This window comes from Manis pentadactyla, chromosome 12 (genome assembly GCF_030020395.1).
Source record: "Manis pentadactyla isolate mManPen7 chromosome 12, mManPen7.hap1, whole genome shotgun sequence".
NCBI lineage: Eukaryota > Metazoa > Chordata > Mammalia > Pholidota > Manidae > Manis > Manis pentadactyla.
Window position 1 is genome coordinate 61,716,516 of NC_080030.1, and position 15,472 is coordinate 61,731,987.

Sequence of the window (15,472 nt, forward strand, 5' to 3'; positions counted from 1 at the left end):
GGGCAGAAAGAGAGCTGTTGGAATGGAGGTCACTTGCATCATGCAGCTTTTTTGGTTATGTTTAAAAGGAATGTTTTATTTAAATCCTTGAGTGACTATATTTGCTATAGTTGAATTAATTGTATGCTAACAGAGAAGTATTTGCATGCTGTCTCTTTCCTCATCGTTGGCCAAGATGCTATTTCACAATTATCCAGGTGTGTTTGGTGATTTTTTTTTTTTTAAAGTAACAGCTGGATTGGCAGGACTGGAGGTGGAGTAGCTTATCTTAGAGAAGAGTGGTATGATTCCATTTTAGCTATAGTATTGGGAACCACTAGAGCTATCTTAAGTTAATTTAGGTTCAGGAGACTTCAGATGAGTCTCAGGTGTTTTTTGTTTTAGTTTTATATCATATCCTTGAATTACAGAAGATTAATCATCCTGTGACCCACACTAGCAATATTATCATTGGAGGAGATGATACCATTACTCTTTGGCTTTTATATTTTCTGGGACCTCAGTGTCATTTATGATATTTGGATAGCTTATGAAGCTACTTTGGGAGACAGAAAATAAATATAACTCTATTTTCTCTACCACCCTGTTCTTCCCTCTTTTCTCCTGACTTTCTAGATCTTAACAGTTTACAGTGTAAGCACTTATTTCTTCTCTTTCTCTCTTCTCCCTTAGACTCTTTTCTTCCTTTCTCTATAATTAATTTCTTACTTTTTCCTCCATATTTTATGCTTTCCTTCCCTTTTGCTTTTCTTTTTCTTTGTGTTAGGCTTCTCAGGCAGGCACTGTTTTCAAAAACAAGCAGACAGATTTTTGGTTGAGATAATACTTTGTCAATAAGAATAGTAAAAAGATATTTTTCCTTGGCCATTTCCCATTTTCGTAATAAACCCAACAACAATCCACTCAAACAGTGCTTTTATTATGTCTAAAACACTTATGTTTTCTGAGCCTCAGATTTCATCAGTACAGTAGTAGAGGAGAGATGGATGACTGGGATGGGCAGTTGTCAGAGCCAGGATGCAGAATCAGGTCTCTGACCTCAAAGCTTGAAATCTTAGCCATTCCATAGATAGAAATATGCTTTCATTTGGATGATGGTGGAATATGTATTATTCCTCCCTTTTGAATCTTTTATGAAGTGTCTTCTATTGTAGTCAGTGTAGTTATTGTATTCCTTCTATTATAAGGAATACTCATGGTCCTTAGAGTATGATAAAGGAAGCAACTTCCCTGGTTCTTAGTTGAACTGCTCCTGTGGCCTGATTATTCTTGAATGTGAGAATGCAGTTGGGAAATTTTGCTCAACATGATTTCTTTTCTAATTGATCATTACTTCCCATTAATTATTCAGGAATAGTTGTCTCTTGTTATTAATTTTGAATCAAAGAGACCCCGGTTCTTCTAGTATATTAAAATAGATTTTTGGTGCCTTCAGACATACTGTGACTACTGAGTAGAGTGTTTTGATTTTGGAAATATCCGTTTATATGGCAATATGGAAGCACTGTACACTCATCTCTACTGCCCTGGCTTTCCATTGTTCACAAGGTTATTGTATATCCAGACAACAGGGTGGGATTTTTGGTATGGTATTTAGCTCTGAAGCAGTTTCCAGAAGTGGTAGGCTGTATTTCCTTCTCTTTCTTACCTTTCATTGTTCTTTCAAATATTGGCTCCTTTGGAAAGGTGAGTGATGATTACAAAATTGGCTACAGGACAAAGATTCTCTTGTCTTCTGGGGAAATGCAACTCTGATGATGATTAAGTTGCTTTTCATTCTAGCAACTGCTTCTCAAAGCATTTCAGTACCACATAATGTAAAAGCTATGTGGGTTAGAGAGCCAGGGGTGCAATGTGAGGATTCAGAAATTGGATACATCTTAGAACAGGAGAACTTCAACTTAGATCTATGAATCCTTTACAATTAAATTGTCAGTAAATGTGTGTGTGTGTGTGTTTCTGGGGAGAGTATTCTATTTACACATCAGATTTCAAAGAAAGAGTGAGCAAGAAAGGGGGTTAGAAAGGGATAGGAAGGAAAGAGCAAAGTGGGAGGGTTAATGTATGGGGATGTCGGGGTTAGGCAGGATTGTAAAGAGAAGGGTTGAGAAAGGTTCAAGTGCCACTGAACTGGAAGGTCTTAGGTACACTACTCTTCAACATTGTCATCTCATTTTTTTTTAATCTTTGAAAATGTTCTTTTCATACATTTTCTGGTTTGATTCTCTACTATTTGATAGAGAAAGGAATGAATATATTAAAGGAACAGAATGTTAAAAACCTACCCAGTCAGCACGCTTTAGCACATCATGTAGACAATCTCAGTTAATCCTGACAGCCAACCTCAGACGTTTTGGGATTTCAAAGTAAGGAATCTAAGAAAGAGAAAGGGCAATTTTTTTGCCCAAGGTAGACAGTTAAATTGATGGGTAGGAGGTAGGGAAAACTGGAGTCCTAAAAGACCCTGGGGAAAAAAGCACAATGGATTTTTAAATTAACCTCTTCTAAAGAGGAAGCAGATGATATTAATTAACACTTTTAATAATCACTTTGCACAGGTTTTCTGTGTCATACAGATGAAATGAATATTTTGGTGGTCAAAGTAAGAGCCAATAAGATTCATGCTTTGCATTCTAAAATGTTGTAGGGGAAGAAGATAGATCATGGTACAATGTTTGGCCCAGTTTTAAACCTTAACATGTAGCAGGTAAACTCCGTGCTAATTTTACCTAAAACCTACCTTTTAGTGGTTTGTGTTGTCTGAAAGTTTTAGAATGTATTCTCTGAAATCAAGACATTTTTCTATTTTTAAGTGTCAGTTGGCCACCTAGAACAAGTACAAAGCCCTTACTCGGGGATTATGAGATATTTTATCCTTGCAGAATGTGTATGAAGCAGGTTTATGTTTTGCCAAGACAACAGAAGGGGCATTTTAGGGAGACTTTATTTGTTGGAAATAGAATCCTACAAAGATTCAAGTTCAGTCCTTTTGGAGTTTGAGGGACAAATTTACTTTCTCTAATCTGGCATTTTATAATGTGTGCCTCATTGTCTCTTTTAGAAACAGACTATATAAGGTGGAGGGTGAATTCCATTAGGAGAGGCATTATCTTAAGAAATTTAGAATGTAAAAGTTTGAAGAATTACAGATCATGTGAAAAAAGTGAGGGCACCTATGTCAATCTTACTGAAGTGATGGAATCTCTTGGCAAATCGTGAAGATTGAGCACCGTGTTTAAAGTCATTTCAGTTTCCATGATTTTTTTCCCTTTTTGATGTATGTTAGAAAAAACAATGCTGTTACCATGTTTGAGGTTCTCTAAATTTGCCTGTCTTCAGTTGAATTCATCAAGAGTCTGTGGGTACAAAATCCCACTGTTAGGTGCCATGGGGAAAAAGAAATCTCTAAACTTGAAAAACTTGCACTCGGGCTGGGGAGATACACAGATAGCTGTAGTATATTTGGTACATATGAGAGCATTATGGAAATGTTACAGTTATGCAGAGCAGGAAACACAAGTGCTGTGAGGGAAATAACAACAAAAATTGCCACGGTAGAAAGAATCTTAGAAAGAACTACGTTAGTTAATAGAGCAAGAAATGCTTCACCAGTAGATGGCATTTGATCTGATACCTTGAGTGATGGAAATAAGTCCGCTGAGGAGAGAGTGTGCCAACCAGTATGAAGGCTGTGGGGCAGGCATAAGCTTAGGTTTTTGAAAGGAGGAAACTGGCTCTACCTGGAACATGTTGAGTAAGGGAAGAAAGGGCTAGGAGACAGTGTGAGAGAGGGAGGTAGGACCAGATTTTATTGAAGCTGGTAGGCTAAAAAGTTGAATTTAATTCTCATTGCAATGTGGAGATATGAAAAGATTAATTGTATGTTTTGAAAAAAATTAATTTGGCTGCCTGTAGAAAATGATTGTAGGGCTGCTAGTGTGGAAATCAGGCAACCTGTTAGGAGGTGATTCTAATTATCCTGAGAGATGACAGGAACTTGGTAAACTATGAAGAAGAAAAGTGGATGGATTGAGGAGATAGTTTGGAAGTAGAGACAATATGAATAGCCAGTGTATTATTACAAGAGGAAAGTGAAGGAAAGGAAAAATCAAACTGATCTCTAGTTTCTTAGTTTTAGTAATTTGGTATATTATATTGCCACCGAATCAGATACAGAAAAATGGGGTGAGGAGACAAAGCTTGAAAAAAGGAAAAAAGAAGCTGAAAGATAGGAAATAGAAGGCAATAGGATTGCCTCCAGTGCAAAGGTAGTAACAATAGAAATGCTTAGCGACATTAATGTTACATCAAAGAAAAAATCCCTGGCTTGTTAGGGGCCCATACCACGATTTTGGTTGTCACTGTACTCTCTAACCAGAGATCCTGGTTATTGCTTCTTAAGCTGGCTGGGCATGAAACTATGTTACTGTACAGTATCTCTTTCATACCAACAGTTTTTGGCATGTTCTTGTTTCTGCTGGGAAAATCTCACTCAATGCCAAGAACGAACTGTTTTGCACAGCATGTTGGTGCTTTGATAGCTATTCAGCATAGTCCCAGAACACACAAAAATGCTTTTCTTATTAGGATAGAATATCACCTAGTCTTCGGATTCAAACTAAAGCTATACTATTCACTTCTCTGCATTTGGACTTCTCCACCTCCATAATCACGTGAGCCATTTCCTTCTAATAAATCTCTTTCACTCTCTTTCATTCTGTTGTGTGTGAATATGTCCTGTTGGCTCTTTTTTTCTGATGAACCCTTTACTAATACTCCCTTTGTACTAGTGTTAAAATATTCAGCTTTAATTATTTTTATTCTATAAACATCCAACATCCCTGTAAAGACTTTTCTTAGAGTACATAGAGTACATCTTCATACCCTGCAGATAATGAATGAATAAAGTAGACTCAATATAAATAAAAGCACTGATAATGTTCTTATTAGAACCTAAAGATAAAATAATTCTGTATATCACAATGCAGTGGTTCTCTGCATGTAGTACAGGGAGCACCTGTGGGTCCTCAGGCCCTTTTAGGGATCTGTGAGGTCAAAACTGTTGTCATAATAACACTAGGATGTTGTTTTTCCCATTTATTCCTCTCAGTCTCTCATAAGTGTATAATAGAATATCCCAGAGGCTACATGATGTCTGATACCTCAACAGATTGAATGAAATAAAAATGAGTATTTAAGCAGCTTTCTATTAAGTAGATATTAAAGAGGCTTGCAAACATGTAAAACTGCCCTCTTCATCCTGTCCTTTTTTTAAATACAGTAATTTAAATAAAAATACGTTATTTAGGTTAACATAATGGGTTTATTATTGTTACTCTCAGATGAATTAATAAGTGTTTTTGAAATTTCTCAGTTTGAACTTCTAATATGGTCAGAATTGATAGATAGAACTCACAGAAACAAAGCTCTTTGACATCTTCAATAATTTTTAAGAGTGTAAAATGGGACCTGAGACTAAAGTATTTGAGAACCATTGCTCGAGGAGTGGTTCTTAAAAAATACTAAGGGCACACTTCCGAGCATTATAAACTTCTATCAAATGATTCTAGTCTGGAAGCTGCATAAACCAGTTCCAATTGTTTGTTTTATTTTTGTTGTTGTTTTGATGTTTTCTGATAGTTTCTCTCTGTATAGGTAAAATTGATACTGCCTCAACAGTTATACATTGTTACATTCTGAGAGTTTGTCTCATCATTTCCTTCTCTTTCATTCAGGCATCCAACTAAGCAACTAAGAAGCATTTATAAAATTTATTCTATATGCAGGACCCTTGTTAGATGCTATGCCAGTTATCAATTCATTACTTTGCAGCTCCAAATCCACCTTTAATTACCTGTTCTCTGATAGTGGAGCTTGACCATTTAAGAAGTTCTCTTCTGTAACTAGCACAGGGTCATAATATGTCAGTAGAAGGAGCTTCTTTGGTTGAATTGTGCTTCTATTTTAGCTTTTTCTTGCTGACACTACTTATCTGTCTGTTGTCTGGTGATGTGGCCAGTGCATATATTCCCTCAGGGAGCTTGTGGCCCCAGGCCTGGCCTGGTGATCCCCTTGCTGTGGCCTTTTCAACATGCACACAGCACACCCCTGGGCTCGTTGGTACCCTACTGCATAAAATGTTTCCTTCTTGTCCAACTCCATCCTGAGCTACCCAGCAAACTTCTTCCCCAGTCAGTGGACTGCAGCCACACCTCAGAGGAGATCTGATTCTCAGCAGCCTTCTTCCCCTTTCCATATTTTCCCTTCCTTGGGTAATGTGGTTACTCATAGGGTTTTCTTTACAACTTTAAAGTTTCTACTCTCTTATAGTTAATAATTCTTAGGTTATACTTTCACTGTTATGTTTTCTGTGTGGTTTCTCTCTTTTGATTAGACTCTGAATAAGTTTTTACTTTGCATTATTCTTCTTAGGGATATAAATGATCCCTACATAAATTATGGAATATTTGAACAAAGGCAGTATATAATTAAGGGCAAGAACCAGAAAGGTAGAAACTATGTATCAAAGGGCTCAACATGGGCAGGAGCTGAGACAGTGCAGTGGATAAGAATCTGCTAAGGTATGAGATAAGGGAGGTTCTCTTATAAAAAGGTGTGAGCCTCTTCCAGAGAAGAAAACTGGCATGGTATGTGGAAAAAATAGTGAGGACTCTGTGAGATTAAAGAAGATGACTTGTGAGAAGAAGTAGCAGGAGGTAAAGTGGCAAAAGTACTTTGGGGCAAAATCATGGAGGGTTGTCGATACTAAGCAGAAAGTGGAAATTTCTCTCAGTTTTTTTAATGGGGCTCATTCAATGGATTTTGAATAAGAGCTAGCTTAATAAAAATATTATGTTAGTACATTAAAGGATATATACATACATATGTATATATAAAAATACAGGAGTTTTAAGATGAAGTATGGAAACCTATTTATCATTCATTATTTTTTTGTAGTTACTTCTCTTTCCTGTTTTATTATGTTACTCTTAGAGGTAGCTCAAAGAAAAATTTTCATTAATACATGAAATCCATAAGGAATTATTTATTCAACCAGATATTAGATAATGGTGTTTATGAATATGGGACTTGTTTTCTTTGGTTATTCTTTTAAATAAAAGACACTATTTAGTCTAAGTAGTTACTGCTTTTCTTTCTCTTTTTTCTTAATGAATTGAAATAAGAAGTTCCTGATTTTGGTATTGTGGTTTTTTGAAAGCCAAGATGCTGTTAATCTGTAGGATGCAAGTAGGATTTATTTTTAAAAGGCAAAATACTTGTGTTTATTTCCTAAGTATTTATCATTATTTATTTGATGTTTCTCTTGCAAGATAATATTCATATACTCTTTCTCTTTTTAAAGTACAAATCGAATGCATCTTTATTGCAGAGCATTTGGTGAATGTACATAGACAAAAATAAGACAATGAAAGACAATTACAGCTCCCTTCTGATAATGCAGTTAACTATTTGCTATATATTTTTTCTTTTTCCCCCACACATAGCATGTTTATGTGTATATACATGAATGTACACATTCATACAATTGTATATATTTAACATAACTATATATTTTTTCATTAATGAATAGAATATTTATAACCTGCTTATTTTACTTAACATATTGTGACTATCTTCCATTAAATTTATTTAATAATTTCATTCTTAATGACTGCATAGGTTTTCATCAAACTGATTTACTATGATTTTACAGGTTGCCTATTTTTGGACATTTAAAGTATTTTTGTTTTTCTCTATTTTAAATAGCATAATGATGATATGGACATCATTTTTAAAGCTATACTTTGTACGTATATGTGATCTTTAGCATGCATTTATAGATTTGGAATCACCAGCAGACGGTATACTTCTCTTTTAAGGTTTTTGATTCTCATTGCCAAATTCTCTTCAGGAAGATTATGCTTTTTATGAGCGTAAGCATAGTAGTTTTTCTCCTGTGTCTTAAATGATATATTTGAGAACCCTAACTCAAGAAACTATAAGGAGTATTATAAGGCCACATTAAAGAAGTTAGATTCATTAGGAGTTAGTATGTGATATATGTGTGACACAGATGTTTCATTAATAAGTCTCAAGATAGCTAAATCACAACTAGGTAGGGCTGAACTCTTATTAAAAATCTGAGAGATTAGTTATCTGGTGTCAGAACTATAGTAAATAAACTTAAATTAGAACATAAAGAATAAGGGAAATGCATATTGTATAATTTCCTGACTAATGGTTGATAGCTAGTGAGTTATTCTGGGAGACTGTAGAAGTACTTTTTAGAAGTTGATAAGAATAGAATAGTGTTCTCAATGTTTGGGTTGATGGAAGGGAATCTTGTGTCAAATAGGCAGCTACCTCCGTGGTGTCAACAGGGTAAATTGCTACTATATAAAGTCAGTTGGCAGAAGGATTTAGAAGGCTTTTTGGTGCTAGTGCTTGGCTCTTCCTTTCTGGAGCTGTGCACTATCCCATAGAACTCAGAAAATGTAGTAATAATTAAGCTGTATTGGTGGAGACCCATTTAGCAGAAACATTGCATAGAAATGAAATATCAGCACTTTAAAACTATTTCAATTTGCATAGAATGACCTAGAAATGCTGAAATAGTTTGGTCAAGCTTTTATTTTGTGATTTTTGTCCCAATTATCAAATTGGTGATTCCTACAAATTAATATACTTTGCTCATCCCATTTCCTTAATAAGAAAATTATTATAGCTTAAAATGTGCAACTGGCTAAAATTTGCTAAATGATCTTAATGGTAAATATTACACTACATAATTAAAATGTGTGATAAAGCATATTTTACTCCCAAGTTTATTTTATAACAGAAGACAATAGCTATTTGAAATCCTGTAAGTCATTTAGGGTGCACTACTTTGACTTGACAATCAGAAGCTATAATTGATGCAGACTTATAAAATAATTTAAATTCATTACTGCCATAAAGTGTCATTGAAAGAACTGTGTAGCAGTGGAGAAAATAGGTCACAGTTTGTGAAGAAGTTGAGGCCCAGTAACCCTAAGTAACTTATCCAAGATCTCAATCCTGGTCCTAGTTAAAAGCAATAATTGGTCTGCTCTTCTATGGTAAATCTAAAAGACATCTTGGCAAATCAGCCATGGACATCAGAATGTAATTATATAACCAAGAATAGAAACTCTGTTTCAATAAGTTGGGTTGGGATCCAGGACACCCTGTTAAAAAAAATACATAATTTCTCCAAAAATAAATGTGGCCAATTTATTCTATTAATGTGTAATCTGTGAGACTCAGGAATAAAAAGAATTCTAGGTTATAAGAGAAGATGAGAACTGGGAAAAATGAAGTGAAAGTGTTATCAGCAACTGGCGCTCTAGTAAGCTTATTGTGTACTTGGCCTGATAACTGATTCTGTTATCATATGAAATCTTACAAAAGTTCTGACCAAAGACTACCACTGAATAAGAATTGGTTAGATTTGAAATTTTGGTTTCTTATGTCTAGAAGTTCTCTTTGTCTGCTATGTTTTGAATTTATGGGAAGTTAATTGAGCTAGTTAGACTGGTAGTCAATGAGTGTTCAGTGTGTCATGGGTAAAAAGTTACTATGTTTTAGGGAGGGAGCACAGAAGGTTGATTAATTCTACAAGTTGTCAGGAAGAGAGACCTAAGTATAATTCTTATAACACTGGATTCTGTAACACTACACCTATACATACTGGTTAAAATTATATCCCAGGGGAAAATACTTTATAATGAAATTTGTGCTCTACCTTAAGTATGATAAAACAGATATATTTACATTTTTGTGATATGTGTCTTTGTTAAAATCCACTGTGACATAAGAAAGACTGACTTTTTCTGCAGAGGTCCTTAGACTGATGTCAGCAGCTGATGTTCAAGTCCCATTTTTGTCATTAGCATTATATGTATGGCCTTTGCCTGCAAAAAGCAAAGACTGTATGTTTGAGGTGGAACTACTAGGTGCTATGAGGTTAGGCCTCTTTATGTCATGTGCATCTCCATGACAGATAAACAATGAATATTTTATTAAGTCGAAAGTACTGGAGTTGATAGTGATTTTCAAATTGAGCCCTAGAAGAGCACAGGGACTGCCGCAGAATTGCATATGGCCAATAGCAATGGTGATAAGCTGATAGCTTAGTGGGCAGGGTTCTGAGTAGGCAAATCTATGTCAGATTCTCAGCTCTAGAAATTTGACATTTATAACTTGAGTTCTCACACCTACACTGCAAAGTGTCCTTATTCCCTGAATTGAAGTTCAAAGTGGTGAGTACTTTGCAAAAGATCAAACAGTTTGTATAAATGATAATATTGGGATTTGAAATCATAAATGACTCCAGTGCCTGCACTCTTAGTCCATCTCCCACAATATTATGGATAGGGAAAAGGAAAGATGCACCTTTTTGTAAGCCAGGCCAATTAAGGTATTACTTTTATTTGTTCTTTGTTTGATAATAAAAGACCTTAGTTTGGTAAGATGAGATCTTTTAGAGTAGGATCTGGATTCAGTAAGTTATTAATAGTGCCTCAATTTCTTCATTTGTAAAACAGGAGTAATAACAGGTTGTTGCAGAGAGTAAATTAATTAATACATGTTATTTACTTGGAACAATGTCTGTTACCTACTAAGAATTCAATCCACCTACTTACTTGTTTTGACATCTTTCTGTAGTTCTGTTCTGGAAGACAGTCTTTTTGAGTTAAATTTAATATTTAAAATGGATTGGTATTGTTTTTAGTATTCTTTTATTATGTATTCCCTTTTGCTCACATATTTAGCTTTATTACATGTAATGTCATTTCAGGTTCCTATATGATAGTGGACTCTTCAGATCATGAGCCTGGAGAAAAAGCCAGACTTCAGCTGCCTACAATGAAGGAGAATGACACTCACTGTATTGACTTCAGTTACCTGTTATACAGTCAGAAAGGGCTGAATCCTGGCACTCTGAACATACTAGTTAGAGTGAATAAAGGACCTCTTGCCAATCCAATTTGGAATGTGACTGGATTCACAGGACGAGATTGGCTTCGGGCTGAGCTAGCAGTGAGCACCTTTTGGCCCAATGAATATCAGGTAATCTTCTGTGCTTTCCTGGTTTATGCTTTGATGTCATTGGATCTCACTGTATATGTAATACTCAGAAGTAAATACTAGCCCCAGAGGAGTGGAAGATTCTCTCTTTAGACCTCCTCCGCCCTGTTCTTGAGGAGATGTTTGGATACACTGGCACAAACCTTTCAAAGTAGAGAAAATATTTCCACATACAGAAAAAAGTAGTTTTAAATATAAAATTTGTTGATTGTTTGGCAAAGAGCTACTTACTGACAGATATATTTCTATGTCTCTTAAGGAAGGAAGAGTTCTTTTGAATTGAGTGTAATATTCAGACTGGATTGTTTTACTGACTTCTTGAAAATAGTATTTGGAAAATAAACATGAAATCACTGCTTCATGAGATATCCGAGGATGAGACATTTTGAATAATTATATTTTTGTCAATTACATGGAGTTTAAAAATAAGCAAACCCAAAAAGTTGTCCAATATCTCCAGATTTTTTTCCAGAAATGCTTGATTTAATTGTAATCAAGCCAGACAATGAATAGTGTCAATACCTACTTTATGTTTTATCTGAGTGATTTTATATGGTCTAACAAAAAAAAATCCATTTACTAGTTTTGAGAATTGTTGAATAATCCTCACTATGAGGTTTAGTACCTGGAAACATGGTTACCACTTTTGAAAGTTCACTTCTGTGTTAGGTCTTGAGATTTTAACTTTTAAAAGACTTGCCTATTTGCAGTTTATTATAGAACTTAATGAGAATGCATTTATGTAAAGTGTATTTTATTCTGGTCAGTGAGTCATTTATAAGCTAAGAACAAGTTTCATTTCTGCTTTTTAAAAATGAACTATTTCTTCAGGTTAGGCTTGTACTTACTTATTCCTGCAGGTGAGGAGGGGAAGCAAGGCATTGTTTTAATTGCTTTAACTTGAGTTGACTTCTCTATTTTAGTAAAAGCCTTACTTCATAGGTGTGATTGCACAGGTAACGTGCTCTGTTCAGGGTTATGTGTCTATTCAGATTTCAATGGATTTTCATCAGATACTAGCTGATTGCGTTATTCCTGAACAGAAGGGTGCCTTTCTTCAGTCTGGGAGAAGCCATCTGTTTTTTCAGGGCCCACAGCTCTGGGAGGCCTGCATATGCAGTTCGGGGGCGGGTGGAGGTGTGTGAATGCTAATGCACTGGAAGGAAGATCAATGGGCTCATCTCTGACAACAGTGGGTTGATGGCTGTCATTGCTGGGTCACCCTCACAACACATTGTCATTATACTGACTTCACTAGCATCTGTAACTGGGACTTAACATAACAGTGAAAAGAAAAAGATCTGTTTCAGCAAAATAAAACTGTCAGTGGATTCAGCCTCCTTAAAAGAAATTAAAGCACAAATAACATATCTGGCAAAACTGCTGCTTGCTATCTATGTAGATTGTTCATTAAATAATTGTTAGTTCTACCTTGAAATAGACAAAAACACCTAGAAGTAGATTTTCATAAATCCAACAAATAATATATCTGTGGTGTCATACCTCTGTTTCTCCTTCATAACTAAGAAATGGCATTCATATAATCACTTTTTCCTAGTTTTTTGTGAGATCTGTCTTTGAATAGTTGGTATTAGTAACATTTTCTTACGGTATAAAGTTAAAGTACCTAGAACTGAATGAATGATTCTTGTTCAGGTTCATTTTTCATGACAAAGCTCACAGGATTCCTTGTACTTTCGTTGTTTTTAAGCAAACAGTGCAAAAAGTGCCGAACAAGTTTCAACCTGGTGGATCTTTCTAGAGAATTCTTGTCAGAGAAAAAGATTACTAATGCTTAAAACTGAGATGGATAAATGTCTCTTTGTTACAGATTGGAATTTGAGCAACAGATCATTTCTTAAGTGATCAATTACTTTGCTTCCACATCTTTTTCGTTAACCTGCAAAACCTTAACAATCAATGAGAGCAAATAACAGAGTAGAATATTTTTTTCATGTGCTTAGTGCTCAATAAATTACTTGATTGATGTTTTCATTGATTCTGTCATTTAGATACCTACTTGTACTTATACATCAGTTATTAGAAACAACCAGCGTAGCAGAAACCATATATTGATGTAACATTTTTGCTATTAAGAAATACCATGAAAAGCTTTGGACTATTGCTTAATGCAGAATTTTTATGGATTAAAAACAAATTAAATATAGCCATTGCCATGTGCCATGATAGAACCCTGCTCTTTCATTCTTTTTTTTAAATTGAAGTATAGTTGATATACAGTATCACATTGGTTTCAGATATACAACATAGTGGTTCTACAGTTACCTATATTATTACCCCAGTAAGTGTAGTTACCATCTGTCAACAAAGACATTACAGCATTATTGACTATATTCTCTGTGTTATACTGCCATCTCTGTGACTAATTTATATCACAGTTGGAATTTTGTTATTCTTTATCCCCTTCACCTATTTCACCCACTCTTCCACCCCATTCCTCAGTGGCAACCACCAGTCTTTTCTCTGTGTCTGTGAGTCTATTTCTGTTTTCTTCATTTGTTAAATTTTTAAAGACACTTTTTATAAGTGAAATCATATATTATTTTTCTTTCTCTTCCTGGTTTATTTAATTTAGCACAATATCCTCTAGGTCCATTCGTGTCATTGCAAATGGTAAACTTTCATTCTTCTTTTATGGCTGAATAATATTCCATGTATATGTAGCACATCTTTGTGATCCATTTATCTATTGATGGACACTTAGGTTGCTTCCATAACTTGGCAAGTGTAAATAATGCTGTAATAAACATAGGTGTGTATATATCTTTCCATATCAGTGATTTTGGTTTCTTTGGCTAACTCCCAGAAGTGAAATTACTGGATCATATGGTAGTTGTATTTTCAGTTTATTGAGAAACCTCTATATTGCTTTCCATAGTGGCTGCACCAGTTTACATTCTCATCAGCAGTGAAGAGGGTTCCCTTTTCTCCACACATCCTTGCCAACACTTGCTATTTCTTGTCATTTGGATAATAGCCATTCTGATTGGTGTGAGATGCTAGCTCACTAATTTGCAGTAACCTGATGATTAGTGATATTGAACATCTTTTCATGTGCCTATTGGTCACCTGTATGTCTTTGGAAAGTGTCTATTCAGGTTCTTGGTCCATTTTTTCATTGGATTATTATTATTATTTTGTGGCATTGAGTTGTTAGTTTTTATATATTTGGATATTAACCCCTTTTAGGGTATACCATTTGGAAATATATTCTCCCATAGAGTTGCTTGCCATTTCATTTTATTGGTGATTTCCTTTGCTGTGCAGAAGCTTTTTAGTATGATGTAGTTCTACTTAGTTATTTTTGCTTTTGTTTCCCTTGCCGGGGGAGACATATCCAGAAAAAGAATTACTAATGCTGATATTCAGGAGTTCACTGTGTTTTCTTTTAGAAGTTTTATTGTTTCAGATCTTACATTTAGGTCTGTGATCTATTCGAGTTTATTTTTGTGTGTGGTGTAAGGTAGTGATACAGTTTCTTTCTTTTATCTTTAACTGTCCAGTTCTCCCAACAACATTTATTGAAGAGACAGTCTTTACCCCATTGTCTATTCATGACTCCTTTGTCATATATTAATTGACCATATATGCATAGGTTTATTTCTGAGCTCCCTATTCTGTTTCATTAATCTATGAGTCTGTTCTTAGGCCAGTACTATACTGTTTTGATCATTATAGCTTTCTAGTATAGCTTGAAATCAGGAAATGTGATACCCCCTGCTTTGTTCTTCATTCTCAAGATTGTTTTGACTATTCATGGTCTTTTGTAGTTCCATATAAATTTTAGGAATAGTTGATCTAGTTCTGTGAAAAATGCCGTTGGTGTTTTAGTAGGAACTGCATTGAATCTGTAGACTGCTTTAAGCAATATGGCCATTTTGACAATTTTAATTCTTTCTATCCATGAGCATGGAACATCTTTACATTTATCATTTATTTGTTTCTTCTTCATTTTCTTTAATCAATGGCTTATAGTTTTCTGAGTACAAGTCTTTACTTCCTTAGTTAGATTTATTCCTAGGTATTTTATTATTTTCAATCCAATTGTAAATGGGATTATTTTCTTGATTCCTCCTTTTGCTAGTTCATTGTTAGTATACAGAAATGCAACAGGTTTCTGTATATTGATTTTGTACCTTTCAACTTTGCTGAACTCACTTATTCTAATAGTTTTTTGGTGGAGTCTTTAGGATTTTCATATATAGTGTCAGGTCATCTGCAAATAGCGACAGTTTTATTTCTTCCTTACCAGTTTTGAAGCTGCTTATTTCTTTTTCTTGTCTGATTGCTGTGTCTAGGACTTCCAATATTATGTTGACTAAAAGTAAAAGTGGCCATCCTT

General features: G+C 34.8%; 1 protein-coding gene across 7 annotated transcripts in view; it reads left to right on the forward strand.

Moving 5' to 3' along the window:
- PTPRK (protein tyrosine phosphatase receptor type K) overlaps window positions 1-15,472 on the forward strand; it is a 582,621-nt gene that overhangs the window by 194,812 nt on the left and 372,337 nt on the right. For all 7 annotated transcript variants that reach the window (XM_057489274.1, XM_036903846.2, XM_057489272.1 and 4 more), the window contains exon 3: window positions 10,820-11,091. In XM_057489274.1, the coding sequence (XP_057345257.1) occupies window positions 10,820-11,091 (272 nt within the window). The remainder of the gene's footprint in view (window positions 1-10,819; window positions 11,092-15,472) is intronic.